This window comes from Mauremys mutica, chromosome 1, assembly GCF_020497125.1.
Source record: "Mauremys mutica isolate MM-2020 ecotype Southern chromosome 1, ASM2049712v1, whole genome shotgun sequence".
NCBI lineage: Eukaryota > Metazoa > Chordata > Testudines > Geoemydidae > Mauremys > Mauremys mutica.
Window position 1 is genome coordinate 44,610,698 of NC_059072.1, and position 15,209 is coordinate 44,625,906.

Here is a 15,209-nt window from a genome sequence, read left to right on the forward strand (position 1 = left end):
TCTATCAGGGATGGTCTAGGTATATTTAAATTTGATTCAGCCCAAGAGAATTGACTTCTTGTGGTGCCTTAGAGCCCTCCGCTACTGTGATTAAAATGAGTAGGTGAAATCCACCTCTGAGCAGAGGGCCAGCACAAAGCGTATGAACCGTGTATGTCACACTCTAGCCCTCAAAAACAGAGTTAGGCCTTGTGCTGACTTGGCAACTGTGGTGAATTTCACCAAACTGGAATCTTTCTTGGGTGGTTCTGATGTCAGTAAATGTAGTTTGCTTCTTTAGAAAACCTCATATGTAAATCTAACAGGAAATAAGAGAACAAATCCAGTGTCATCACGTACAAGAAAAATAACATATGTACAAAACAAACAGAAGTGTTTGTTGTGTTCTCTAGGTCTTCCTCAAGCAAATTTAAGAGGAAAAGGAAAATGTAGCAAATATAATTCAATTGCTCATTTCAAAAATAAAATTCTCAGTGTGTCATAATGGTTGTATTTTAGCTGTAATATCTAAAAGTGCCCTGCTGATAAGAAATAAGTCATTTATGTAATAGCTCAAATACATGTTTTTCGCCTTACATGTGTGAATAAAAGTCAGTTAAAAGCTACTGCAACAGTAAGAGATCTAACCAGCAAATGTCAAACATTGTAATCTTATGTTAGTTCAGGGAACTTAATACATATGCCTCTAAAGCCTTTTCTATAACTTGCATAATTTAAATATTTACAAAATATAAACTTTATCTTATCAAAAATACATCTTTGTATATTTCAGCAACCAAAACCCTTACGCACAATGCTTTTAAAGCAGTATTTAACACATAATTACAAATAAACAATCAGCACCAGATGCATTTCATATACTACATGGCCCTCTCTGCACAGTTGCTGAGCAAATCCTGTATGTTCAACAGCTGAGCTTTGCATCCCCATTTCTTTCAGCAGTGTGCAGGAACAAGCTCTGCACGGGTAATGTCTAATCCCTGAATGGTTCCCATCCTTTCACAGATGTAAATAACAATGGGCCCAAAATGGGGGGGGGAATAATACCAGTAGAGTAAGTGGCTCAGACCATTAAAATAATCTATCAAATACATTATGCATTTGGTCTTGTTTTATAAGCAACACTGGCTGGGGAGTGATCTATTGAAATATTCTAGCTACTATATCTGCAAAGATATTCATGGTGGATAGGTCCATCAATGGCGATTAGTCAGGAGGGTCTGGGATGCATCTCTATGCTCTGGGAGTCCCTAAAGTATGACTGCCAGAAGCTGGGACTGGATGACGGGATGGAACATTCGATAAATTGCCCTGTTCCATTCGTTCCCTTTGAACCATCTGGTACCAGCCACTGTCAGAAGACAGGATACTAGGCTAGATGGATCCTTGATCTGATCCAGTATGGCCATACTTATGTTCTTAAAGGCAGGAGGGGAAAAAAAGTTCTGTTTTTGACATTTATTTCCCTTGATGATAAATTTCTCCTGGTTTGATCCTGCATGTGATGTGGCTGAGGATTAAGAGAACCAGAGCTAAGCCACCACTAAAATAGCTGTAAGATGGTGACTTGTTAATTTTGACCCAACAGTACAGTAAGCTGAGGGCACTGGGGCTAAAGATAGGGGGCTGGCAAGAACACTGTGCCCCACACACATATGAGACCTGGAGGAGCTGGCTGCAGCAGTCTGTTTCCTTCAGCTACCATTCTCTCCTACACAGCTGCCCTTTCAGTTGTTCTAAGCACATTTGAGTAATAGCCTTGTGAAAATACTAAAAATGGCAGCTACTGTGCACACTATTTGCATTCACTAGAACGAACTCCAGCACCGATGGCCTGGCCATGCCTCATCTCCACCCAAAATATACCCATTATCCCCACTCTCCCAAGTACTCAGCTCACATTACTGAGCACCAACACATTTACACTACATGACTGCTCCTCTGCACAGTGGCTAATCAAGCACTGCATGTTCAACAGTAGAGCTTTGCATCCTCATTTCTTTCAGCAGCATGCAGGAACAAGCCATACATGGGCAATTCTAGCTCCTGAATGGTTCCCATTATTAAACAGATGGGAGTGAGGACTCCATGACACCTCTCACATGTCCAGTATCCTTTCAGCCTGTGGCCATTAAAAGCCAATACCTCTTCTTGACTTTTTTCCACTATATTTATTGACAACGTTAAGGCAATTCTTGATCATCGTGTTATGGCTGTTGCTGATGAAAAGTTTAATACCCCTAACTAGCTCTGGCATTACATATGCAAATATGTCACTATCCACCTGGACTTCTCAGAAGGCATGGCCATTTTTGCTGTTACTTTATCATTTTGTGCAGGCTACTATTTATCTTGAGTTGCTCTTTCAGTTAGAAACCAAACTGTTTGGAATACAATACATTCCGTGAGCTCTGTTACTGAGACTGATCCTCTTGTTATTCCAACACAGGAGGAATGAGTCCTGTTCAGCAGGAAGGAGTTGCTTTGTTTTCGGAGGCAGAGTATCTCATTTGCAGGTATGAACATCAGTCATGCTCTCACATCTTCTGCAGCGTACATAACAGCACCAGACAAACTTGCATTCGCACCTCTCCACGTGTCTGACCACGTGAGTGTTGTAACCACGGCCACAGCAGAGGAGGTTGCAACCATCTGGTCCCTCCGAAGTGCGGTTGCATTCCCTTCCCTGTGTTCCAGGAATCCCGAGTTTGCGATCCTCTACACAATAGTTGGGTGACTTGTTTATGTAGAGAAGATCTTCCTTGCGGATTGGTATTTTCCGTTGGGCTTTTTCTTTCCTGCGTAGCTTTTTCTTCAGTCTGTCCGATACCTGTATACTGTTTTCATATTTATCCTTTAAATACTGGCCAATCTTTTCAAATGAAGACATAGTTTTCCAACAAGTTTTCACGGCACAGGACCCAGAAACTCCATGACAACGGCAATCCACTGACAACAGCTTTGCTACAGCCTGAAAACAAATCGAGACCAATATTCAGACTTTAATTCCACCATATTTCCTCATTCATTAAAAATACTGCTCATTCGCTAGTAATCCATAGGTCTCTGAGCATTTTACTGATGGGGAAACAAGGAAAAAGAAGGGACAAATTTTTAGTGGTTACTCTCTCTGGGTACCTAGCTTAAGACATGCACAGGGCCTGACTTTTTAGAGGTGCTGAGCACCTGCAGCTCATCTTAGCAAGACAAAATAAGTTGTACGTTTCCATTATTGCTACTTCAAAATTGACATGTATGCCTTTTTTTCATTCTGAAGGATTCAAAGTTTCCCCTAAACTACATATACTTAATCATTCCACCCATTGCTGAAATGCAGCCACCTCTTGAGTGGAACATAGCAATGATGTTTAACAGTGCACAGTTTGGGAATGAGAGTGGATTTAGCTGAGAAAATTTAGATCCAGGGTCTTAGGTTAAGTCCCAGGTGGTTGTCACACAGGCAGGATCAGGCTCTACTGTTGTAGGTAGGTAGGGTAGGTATTAAGTTAGGTTTGCCATTAACATCTTTTGTTTTCATTGCATTTTTCCACTGCACACAAACACTAGCTAACGTATTTTGATAGTGTAACTTAATCCATATTGTTTATAATTTTGCAGTATTTTAGAAATATCAGTAGAGTTAATACTTTCCTTTTTGAAGTGTTTCTGTTGGGTGGAATAAGTTTGAAATTCTTTTCAGATATAAGACGACTTAATAAAAAGTGTCTGCAGGGCAAAGGGTGTCTGCAGCCTTAATTAGGCTTCTGCAGCGCACGCAAGAATCTAGGCAGAGCTTATATTGGAGCCAGCCTCGAAAAATTGTAGACTGTAAACAAAGCACTAACTTCCTACAGCTGAGACTGCAGCTCAAATCTTTAGCAGAGAGTGAGTGTAATGGTTTCCCCTTCAATCTCTCATGGATGGTCATACGTAGAAGTAAACAATGAGGTGTGTCTATTGGTACACGTGACACAGCTCTGGAAAAGTTTAAAAAACTATCATGCACATCAGGGGTGGGCAAAGTTTTTGGGCCGAGGGCCACATCTGGCCAGAGAAATTGCATGCAGGGCCATGAATGTAGGGCTGGGACAGGGGGCTGGGGTGTGGGAGGGAGTGTGGGGTTTGGGAGGGGGTGCGGTGTGTAGGAAGGGTCTCAGGACAAGGGGTTGGTGCAGGGGGAGTGTAGGATGTATGCGGGGCTCAAGGAAGGGGTTTGGGGTGCAGGAGGGGGTGCACAGTGCGGGAGGAGGCTCAGGGCAGGAGGGTGGGGTGCAAGGTGCAGCAGGGGGCTTAGAGCAGAGGGTTGGGATGCAGTAGGGGTTCAGGGTTTGGGCTCCGGCCCGGAGCTGCTTACCCGCGGGCCAGATCAAAAGCACTGAGGGGCCGGATCCGGCCCATGGGCTGTAGTTTGCCCACCCCGATATACACAGACTTAGCAAAACAATGAAGCCTACATTTTTTTGGAACCTCTCTATTAGTAACACTCTATATGGCTTCATTGGTAATTGGTGTGGAAAAGTCCATATTATAGTTGTCTGTAGTGTATCTAACTTGTCCCTGTCCTGCACTCCCACAACAAATGTATACATTTTAATCACTAAACAATTTATTGATGAAATTTTTTGAAGCACCAGTAGCTGGAGAGTACTAAGAAAGGCTGATTTTTAAGACTTAATAGTGGAGCTAAAAGCTTCTCTTTAAACTCTTTATACAGCAAAGTAGATACATTTTTAAGCTATTAGTGCAGAAAGGTTAAAGGCCATTTACCCTGATTTATAACAACTGAGTGTAAAAGGGATCTTGGGGTAAGCCTACAGCAGACTAATAAGGCAATAGAGTCTGGTGTGTTTTCCAGTTTTGTATCTTTACCAACAACACGAAGATCTTAGGAGAACTCTGTACAGGAACACACACTTCCACATAAACTACGGAGCAAATTCTTCTGCATCCACTGGAAAAAAACTTGTCCTCTGTTTACTCAAATCCTTCCCACAGACCCACTTCCTCCATGATGCCCACAAATACTCGCCCATGTCCATCACATGCCTTCCCCACCCTAGCATTTATAAAAGGAGAGGAACGAAGGGGGTGAGGGAGGAAAAATACAAATTTAACACCTTCCTCTGGATTTCACAGCGACTCTTACTTTATCCTGCAGACTGATCAAAGCCACTGGAGCCGTGCCCCCATGCAGAGCCCCAGTGACATCAGGGGCACTGCTCTATCCTCAAAGGACAGATTTAAGAGTCAGGGTCTTAGGCTGCAAACTCCAAGGGCCAAGGACTGTCTTTATTTGTGTCTTGACTGGCAACCCGCCACCCTCCCCCCCCAAGTTTAACAAATGAGCAGTTGTTATAATTTGGTGCAGATGAAGTGATTTGTCCCTGCCTTAAGTTTTAATATTACGGTAAATTTGGAACAAAAAATGAACCCATTTCTATCAGGGTGGCTGAAGCTTTGGACCCTGCCCTGACTAGGTCCCGTTGACTTCAGTGGGAGTTCAGGGCTCTCAGCACATTGCCAGATTGAGCCCAGAGTGATACTTAGGGCTGCACTGGCAACGTGCCTGGATCTTCAAGGTTACACCTAATTATGTATAACTCTACAAACATTATTAAAAATACACATGACCATATTTGCTTGGATTTGTACCTTCCTTGGTGCATGAATAGAAATTGCTTGTTGCTCGAGGTCGCTGGTAAGTCAAACAAGTGAGGCATTCACAGAGCCATTAAAGAGGAATAGCAGGCATGAGCCCTGACCTGTTAGAACCATTAGTCAATGCAGACTGAACCTAATGACCTGGGAAGGAGCTGCAGGCAACATTTCAAGACCCCATGGGCCATATCTGGAGCTGGAGGCTGCTATGTCCAGGCAGTAGGAACACCCAAACTGCTCCTCTGCAAGAATGGGGTGTAGGGGCTATGCCCAGACTACCCTTGGACATCCCCAATTTACAATAGTCTTCCAGTAACACTCTGATTCACCACTGCAATCACGGCAGATACTTGTGTTCTCTTCCTCACTACTTATTTGTACAATCATAATCCTGTGTTTGTATCTTCAGAATCAGTTGATAAGGAAATGATTGGGTAGTCACAGCTTTGGCATTAAGTCTTCACTATGATTAAGGCAGAGGAGAAGCTGGCCTCTGAGAGAAGAGGGCCTTTGTTACAATGTAAATAACCTGAGAAGCTAGCAAAAATGACAAAGAAAAACAGAAACCATATAGAGAATGTAAACAGTAAACCTGTTTTACAAAGAGATTCTATTTCAAAGTATTATCCTAGTTACCATTATTATTTATATGTATCATGGTAGAATGTAGCATCCCCAAGTAGACTGAAACCACATTAGTTCTAGGTTCTGTATGAACATACACCCTGATCTTGCAAATAATTTCACAAACTTCACTTTCCACACATGACTAGCCCCATTGAAGTTAGTGGGGCGAATGATGTGAGCCTCATTCTCACCCCTAGTCCAGTATCTAAGTGTTTCTGATTACCTCTCCCCATGGTGCTTCATGATGTGGGATACACCCTCCTTATTAAAGTGTGGTTCTGCTCTAAAAGGTGACTGCAAGGATAGCATTGTGAGGCGGTGTATTCATATTCTGACTGCAACAAGAGATTGTCATGAAACAAGCTTCTATGCATGAGGCCAAACTTTGGTGCCTAATGGTAAGCATCTAAATGAAAGCAGGCCAGATTGTGTCTGGATGCTGGAAATTATGGTCTCATGTTTCTGCATAATCTGAGGGCATTTCAAGGTACAATATGTTCTGATCCACTACAGCTAGAAACTTATGCCATATGGGCACTGTCACATGCACTGCAGTGCTTTTATGGGTTATGTATGTATGTGTATATACAGGGAAACGAGGTGAATTTACTGTTTGTGAAAGGTGCTATGCTGGTGGCTGAATCCTCTTTTTAGACCATACGCTCTGGCCTATAAGCAACAGCCCCATTTGGAGCAATGATAGGACAGAGTAAGTACTTCAGTCCACACCCACTCAATCCACTCTGCCGATGCTGTCACCAAGAGTGCCAACAGGGATTGTGGTTCTGATGACAGTTATCTGGACCTTGATAAGGCCATCACCTCATTTCACACAGGCCACTAAGCAGGTGACATTTCACTCGCTAGCAGACCAATAACCAATTCCAAACAGCTCCATTAGACATCCTCTGAGTCATCCTGTCCCCAAATCATTATCTAATATGTTTGGAGCTAAGAAGTGCAATACACTTGTGAGTTCCTCTGCCTATCTGTCAATACAATATTCTGATGGGTCAATTAGTATATTCCTTTATGGGACATGGAACCCTGTGAGTTCAGACTCTCAGTTTTAGCCTGATCATTCCCTGAGGGAGGAGAGGTTTGCACCCACCCCCAAGAGAAAGGTGTGAGGTTCCTTCCTTCTGAGACCCACCAGAGACAAGGGAAATCCATATGGATGCTGTATGCTGCCACATCTCCCCTCCCCAGCAACACAGCTCCTGTAGGGGCAGTGTTCTCAGAATGGTCCTGACTGCTGCTCTCTCCAACTTCCACTTAACAAGAGGGGAACAGTGTATGTTCATTATGAAAGGGTCAAAATTAACATACACTTGGAATTTTCATGGGATTGGGGAACAGACTCCTGAGGCTAACCCCTCTTGTCACCAGCTCACTTGTACTCACTTATTTTCAAGAAGCATCCAGGGAGAAGTTTCTACAGTGCTTGGAAGAACAGGGGTTGCATACGACGGAGCCCACCCCACCCAGATCCATTCCTTTTTTTCTTCTTTCTACTTGTGGAACCAGAAGGGAGCGTTTGGCCCCCAGTCTGTCTAGATATCTGAAATATCATAGTATCTGAGCACCTCACAATCACAAGTCTATTCATCTATTACAACACCTGTGAGGTAAGATACAATTATTTCCCCCCCCACCACCACCACCATTTACAGAAGGGCAGCTGAGACACAGGGAAGCTAAGGCCCTCAGCCTCAAAAGTATTTAGGTGCCCAACTCCCACTGGCATTTGGGAGTTAGGTACCTTAATATCTTTGAGAATCTGGGCCTAAATGACTTGCCATAGGAACTCTCTGACAGAGCAGGGAATTGAACCTTGATTTTCTCAGTCTCAGACTAGTAAACACTGGACCACTCTTCCTTTCCCATCTTCCAATCCTTCCTACTTTCAAGTTACATGTCCTAGAGCAAACTAGGATATCAAAGGTTAAACACAGGATTCTGAGTAGAGATGGCACAGGAACTGGAGTATTCTACACATACCAAAACCAGTACCAGTTATTCCAAATGAACAGTGTCACATCACTCCCTGGAAGACTGTTCTTGCAATGACATGGCATCTGAAACACGATGGTATTTATTATGAAAGGTCAAACAATAGCACAATATCTTGCAAAACCTCCTTCTTGTAGGCCCCAGAACACCAGTTTAAATTCTTTCCAACGTCTATTTAAGGATTTTGAAATTAGGACAATCAAGAGAATTTATGCTGATATTTTACTCACTGATACCATGGTTAGAGTAAAATCCTAACTGCAAATAATGAGGGCTGCTTTCTCTTTCACGTTGCATAAAAGCCGCAGTATTTGCTTTACCCTACAGCTCACAGCTAAATTGCAAAATATTTACTGTATGGAAATCACACAAAATAGTCTGCATACTTTCTCCAAGGGTATTTAACAACAATTCCAGCTCTGCTGCAAAAACAGTGTGGCTAAAGATCATTAACTGCTACAAGCTTGCCATGGATGAATTTTTTTTTTAAATACAAAAACCAGTGCTGCGCTGTAGAAAAATGATTTCTACAGTGCTCTTTTCTGTGCTGTACTGTAGAGCTCTGTATTACAAAACGCCTGCAATCCTGTAAGGTCCTAAATTCCTAGATTCTCATTGGGGCAGATTCTGCTATCCTTATTCACACAAAGTGGTACCTTACTCTGCCAACAGTCCATTGATTTCAATAAAACTATCCTGGGCTTATCTACACTACAGCTACACAGCTACAGCTATGCTGCTATAGCATAGATGCTTCCTACATTGATGGAAGTGGTCAAGACAAGGGGCTACCTCAACCTAACTATGGTGCTCAGCGCTAAAAATTTTTATTTAATTTTTAATTGTAGGTAGAACTGAGAGAGTGATAGGCAAGCGCCTGATCATTGCAGACTGTGGGCCCTAATCCTGATCCTACTGAAGTCAATGAGAGTTTTGCAACTGATTTCAAAGCTCTTGCTGACTTTCCTGAGAGTTGTGGGTACTCAGCTTCTTTCAGGAAAGACTGTATATAAACTCTGTCTAAAAATGCTTATTCATGGGTCTATATAACAGCATGTAATGCACTGTGGGCAACAAAGTAAAGAGCATTTTTAAAAAAAACAGACTATAGCAGCTAAGAAACCTGATGTCCACTCTGTCAACCCACAGAAAGGTTAAAAAAAAATGCAGCCCATTGTATATAACAGAAAGGAAATGAAGCCACAAGCATTATTCTGAGAAGGGTGTGGTTAAATTTGACTAAAGGAGGGGCATGCAAGACAAAAGTCTCTACTGCACTCCAATTCTGACAAAATTATTTTGTGGTTTTTGGTTTTTAACTATAAAGTGAGTTAGACAGATGATAGCCTGGATTTTTAGCCTCAGTTTTGAAATTCTTTGCTCTGGAGATTTTAGTTTGGCTCTTGCCATGGGCCCAATCCTTGCTAGCAGTCAGGATCAGGCCTCTTTGCATTAATGCCACTTTGGGCAGTTAAATCTAACAAGCATTTGGTTCGATTTCTAACTTCTAATGCATACCTGCCTTCCAGCCTCGTTATTGTGCAGGTTCATTGAGATCAATCCGTTCCCGTCTTTTCCAGTTATGTTCTTAATAGGCCCATCTAAGAACTTTCTGCTAAACCACATTCCATAATGGATGTCATCAGAGCAGCCACCCCAGTGCCAGCCTTCAGTGGCTGAGCCACCGTTTTGCAGGTTTGTATCACAGGAGCACTCAGTCATATTTCCTGCACTGCATGATCGAGTCACTGAATGTACAAGGCCTGCCGCCGTCACTGCATATATAAAGGCTGTTTCCTTGGTGCCTAAAAAGAATGTATGGAAATGTTATTTTAGAGATTAACCACACCCGGCCACTATTAATTGTCACAAATGAATCTTGGAAGTCAATCCCCAGTAGCTATTATTCAAGGGAAATAATAAGAGGGCTCTACGGTCATTATTTACACCATATCCCACTGATGTCAGTGAGCCTGATTCATGGAGTTACACCGGTGTCATGGAAACGAGACCCCAGCCTAACAAGACTTCGCAGATGCGGAAGGACTGCTCACATACATTTCATTTTTCAGGACTGTTCCCTTAATTATGCTACTTCATTCTGAGCATGTGTCATTTTGTTCACCACTTTCAGAAGTGGATTTGTGGGGTTTTTGCCCCAGAAAAATTTCAAAAATAAATTTCAATTGAAAACTTCTGACCAGACCTGCTGCTCTCCACCATTAATACTGATTTGAATAAGGAGAAAATGGTTCAGATCATGGGGTGACCCAAAGCTCACCTGTACACGCCCAGGATCATAGCGTTGTCTTTGTACAGGGCCAGATCCCACTGTATGCCACCTTTAAGAACCTCAGGGCTGTTCTAATTTACAAAGGGTGCAACAATCAGAAGAAGCTGAAACCACAGCCAGGGATCAAAGTGGCATAAAGGTTTTTGGCCATACTCCCTTTTCTCTGGTAGGCTGGCATTAAGAAGGGGAAGTGACATAAAGCCAAAGTGCTATCTTTATGCCACCAATGGATGATCCTTGCCCTGGGGCAGTGGTTCCCAAACTTTAATAACCTGTGAACCCCTTTCACTAAAATGTCAAGTCTCACGAACCCCCTCCTAAAAATGAATATTTCCAGGAATTTTCTCCTTTACCTGAGTATAAATTATAAAAGCAGTGATCTTGGAAATATAAAATTTGTTCTTTTGACATGCTTATTACACACTATTTATTATTATTTATCATTACAGTATTATTACATTACAAAAATGGCAACACTCTTCCAAGATCTCACTTTCGTAGGTTGTATCACTTTGAATAAGTCTGTTATAAGACAAGGCTCCTATGTTTCATCAAGGAGTATCAGATGTGAAACAGCATGAAGGTATTTAAGAAGCCAACTCAAAGAGTTCCTCCTACACAAGCATTCAGGTCTTGAGCAGTCCAGACAAACAACGCATGTTACAACAAAGCTTAAACTTGTTCTTAATAATTTAAAAAACAATACTAGCTGCCTATTTAATTTTAAAAACAGCAAAAAATATCCACCTCCCTTTCTATTTCTTATAAGGAATCTTGAAGTTTAAATCTCCTCAGTGTGATAGACATGCTTGCTTTGATCTGCTTAGCTCTTGGAAGTCCAGGGGCTCCAGGCTGCTGGTCCCATGCTGCCCAGGGTCCCTAGGGACAGCTCTGTCCACCATTAGGGAATTTTCTCCCAAGAACCCCTGTAACATTTTGCGAACCCCCAGTTTGGGAACCACTGCCCTGGGGTGACTCTTCCCATGCTGGTTAAGCCAACTTTAGAGACAAATTCTGCTGGAGGTGTGGCATAAAGTGACTGCCCCAGAGAATCTGGCCTGATATCTTTAAAGGCTCTGGTAAGGTTAGCACACTATTAAGGCCATCTAAAACATCCTGCCATCAGTTGAAGCACTACTATTTTCTCCACTGTTATAAGAGAGAGTTTTAGTTATCCATACTGCTCACTGAAAAGGAACTTCATTTCTATTAAAGTGTTTTGATGGCACCAAAACAACTTTTCCCTTAAAAAACACCAATGAGACTATTCACACTAGTAAAGACACTCATGTGTAAGTATCTGCAGGGTCAGTCCCTAAGTTTGGGCCCAACTGATATCCACATGAATAAAGTTATTCACAGGGGTAACTGCAAGGATGGCCCTTTCCAAATTTACATTACTTTGTATTGCTTATTTTTAGTTATTTATTTTTGTGGTTTATTTCTCAAGTGCTGTATAATAGCATTTAGCAACCATTACATAGGGACAAAATACAATCGTAAACTACTGAAGGACCTGATTGTGCACTCTTCATTCAGACAAGTAGCGTGGGATTGAACCCAAATCCTGCGAACACTGACATGGATGAGTAACCTTATGCACAGGACTTCAATGGGAATACTCATGTGAGTAAAATGAACCATGTGCAAAAGTGTTTGGGAGCAATGACACTACTCCTGTGGGGGGGAGGGGAGATCAGTGCCTTGGTCATCACTTAATAACAGTATCTAAAGCCATAAACATTTGGCATAAAACAATTATATTAAAGGAAAATGTGTTCTAGTGAAACACCTTTGAAAATAATTGTGTTTAATTACTAAATTCGGCCCAGACCCTACAACCTGATCAACAAAGATAGATGCCAAGTCAGCGAGGCTCCAGGGGAGCATGGAGAGAGCTTCTTGCAGGAGCTGATGCTTTCATCTATTATAGACAAATTACCCCTAGTTTAAGCCTTGATTCAGCCAATTCCCATTGACCACTCACATACTTAAAGCCAGCATGTGCTTAAATACCTTGCTGAACTGAGGTCTTGCATTCTAATTATTGTATTAATGAAATATGTTTAAAATACTGTGATTATAACACAACAAATAAAACAATCAAAAAAGAGCGATGAGAAATGTTTAAAGAATTAAGACAACATAACATTTGGATTCTTTTTTTTTTCTTATTTACACTGTACATGGTACATTTCTACACTGATATTGTACCCACTGTGTGCACTTCTAAATAAAACAATCAAATGATTTGCTTGAAATGATGTTTATGATTGCTCAGTTAATTTCATCACTGTGAAACAAAGGGATTAAAACTGCACAAATATTCATCTCAGAATATTAATATTTAAAACAACACTTTGCCATGCAGGGATGTAGCAGATCAAAATTAAACAATTACAATAAGCTATGACAGTTTTGGAAATTTAGACTTAGGTCTTGTCTACACTGCAGATTTCAGCCATCCTTCCCCTACCCATCTGCTACAGCTAGTGTAGACACAGTACACTACTACAGACTGTGATTTGCACTGATGCAGTTGACCCTTGCTTGAAATCAGATTAAACAACACTGGTGCACATCAAGGCTTATGGTGTCTTTGCCTGTCTATGTAGGATTTCACTTGGGGGTTGATCCTGCAATCAATAAGAGTTTCTCCATTGACTTGAGCAACGGCAGGATCAAGCCTTTGGCAGCTGTCTAGAGATGGCTGAAATCAGGGCAAATCTCTAGTGTAAACTGGGGGAGGAAGGCCAGCAGTATATAAAAGAATTTAAACAATAATGCACCTCATTCTACCCTCACTTATACTGATGTCAGCCAGGAGTAATTCCATGTAAATCAAAGGAGTTGCACGAATGTCAATGGAGGCGTTGGCAAGGTCAGATCAGATCCAGGCCCCTTGTAAAGTTGCATCATGTGTTTTTTCCCCACCAGAACACAACAGCCCAGGTGCACGGTGAGTTACACCAGCCAGCCATTCCCCCGCTGGAGGCGGACACTTGCCAAGCCCGTCTGAAGATCAGGATCAAAGCAGCTGTGTTCTGCTGCTGCCAGTGCCGCTGCCCGCCGTTTGCCAGGGAAAAGGAGGAGGAGGCGGCGGCGGCCGCGGGGTCCTTTAGCGTGTCCATAGACAGGTTATAAGCAAAGTGTCTGGAGAGCAGCTGGTGGAGGGGACACACGGGGGGCGCTGGGCATGGGCGGGCCCCGGGGTTCCGCCCCCCCGACCCCCCTGCCCTCCATAAGCGGGGACAGCTGGGGGGGGGCTTTGCTCGTCCGTGCAACGTTCGCACCTCCCAGCCTCTAGCTCGTCCCCGCCCGGCGCCCCCGTCTAGCCCCGGCACATGGGCGGATCGCGCCCCCCGGGGACGGGGCTGGAGTAGCGGCCTCCGCAGCCCCGCTGCGCCCCAAGTTGGACTAGCGCTGCTCGGCGGCCGCCGAACCCCGGCCGAGGCGCCAGGGCTTGGCAGGTGCCAGCGCCTTTGCCCCTCCCGGCTGGCGGGCACCTGGGGGCGCGCAGCGGGCTCGGGACCTCCGCGGACTCACCGCTGCTCAGCTCGGCGCCGAAGACGGAGAAGGCGGCGGCGGCGGCGGCGTCGGGGGGCAGGAGGCGGCAGTCCCAGCGCTCGTGCCGGAACTGGCTCCGGCACTCCTGGATGCCCAGCCGCGCGCCCTCGCGGATGCTGGGCAGCAGGTGGGGCTTCCTCTTGCACAGCTCCTTCTGGCGGCCGCTCAGCGGCAGCCCGGCGCAGCCCAGCTTCTCCGGGACCCCGAAGGAGGCGATGCCCAGCCACCTGCGGAACCAGCCCGGGAGTGAGAGCCAGCGGCAGCCGGAGTCTGTCGGCCACAGACCTGCCCCCTCCCCCGGCCGCCCCGCCAGCCCCATCGCCGCCCCCCGCCCCGACTCACAGCCAGTTCCCGTGGGCGCAGCAGGGCCAGAGCGCCAGCAGCAGCGCTGCCCACCGCACGCACAGGCGAGGCAAGCCCCAGCCAGCCCGCCCCATGGAGGCAGCCCGCAGGTGACAGCCCCGGCGGCAGCTTCCCCTTATTCTGCCTCTTCCTGTGCTCCGAGCCCGGCGAGAGCAGCCTGGGGGCGGCCGCGGCAGCGCAGAGCCGGGCCGGGCAGAGGTGCCTTCGCTTCAACCGGGAGCAGGTTCCTCTTGGACTTCTCCATGCCCAGCCTTCTCGGCCCCTGCAGCCGCGCCTGGCCGCTCATTGGCCCGCGGCAGCTCATGAATATTAGCGAGAGCGCCCATTGGTCCGCAGAGCTCGCGGGGCAGGGGGTTGGCAAGGGTTCGCCCGCCAGGGGGCGCTCCGGCGCGGGACACCGGCTCTGAAACAGGCTCCCGGGGAGAGGCCGGGTTCGCTCGGGGAGAGGGACGCGGCGTCTGTGTGCGGGTCCCGGCCTCTGCTCTGGGAGAAAGCAAAGGGGCTCGGCTGTGCGACAGGTGTCCCCAGAGCGCCCAGCTCCGTAGCATGGGCTGCACCGAATGCGCTTCCCTTCCTCTGCGGGACTGGCTGGTGAGGTTGTTTCCCTTTGATGGGGGATTCTGATGCCACCAGCGCGTGTGACATTAAGGGTGGAGTTAGGTGGCTTATAAAGGAGACGCTCACTAAC

General features: G+C 45.1%; 2 protein-coding genes across 2 annotated transcripts in view; one reads left to right on the top strand and one right to left on the bottom strand.

Annotated features, from left to right (window-relative positions):
• Positions 1 to 2,583, top strand: part of FAM3C (FAM3 metabolism regulating signaling molecule C) — a 75,938-nt gene extending 73,355 nt beyond the window's left edge. The window contains exon 11 of the mRNA XM_045031510.1: positions 2,450 to 2,583. The gene's annotated coding sequence lies outside the window, so the exon portion shown is untranslated. The remainder of the gene's footprint in view (positions 1 to 2,449) is intronic.
• Positions 477 to 14,773, bottom strand: WNT16 (Wnt family member 16). The gene is made up of 4 exons (XM_045031491.1): positions 14,501 to 14,773; positions 14,138 to 14,385; positions 9,817 to 10,103; positions 477 to 2,971 (listed from the first exon to the last, which is right to left on the bottom strand). Exons 1-4 carry the CDS (start codon positions 14,593 to 14,595, stop codon positions 2,507 to 2,509), a joined length of 1,095 nt encoding a protein of 364 aa, XP_044887426.1. The 5' UTR covers positions 14,596 to 14,773; the 3' UTR covers positions 477 to 2,506.
• Positions 14,774 to 15,209: the final 436 nt, after the last annotated feature.

What these genes read in the sequence shown, in the direction of transcription:
- WNT16 (XM_045031491.1), bottom strand. Translation starts at nt 14,595, where the DNA reads ATGGGGCGGGCTGGCTGGGGCTTGCCTCGCCTGTGCGTGCGGTGGGCA. An exon ending in TGCGCCCACGGGAACTGGCT is followed by an intron (nt 14,386 to 14,500) that starts GTGAGTCGGGGC and finishes CTGGTTCCGCAG; the next exon opens with GTGGCTGGGCATCGCCTCCT. An exon ending in CGGCGCCGAGCTGAGCAGCG is followed by an intron (nt 10,104 to 14,137) that starts GTGAGTCCGCGG and finishes CATTCTTTTTAG; the next exon opens with GCACCAAGGAAACAGCCTTT.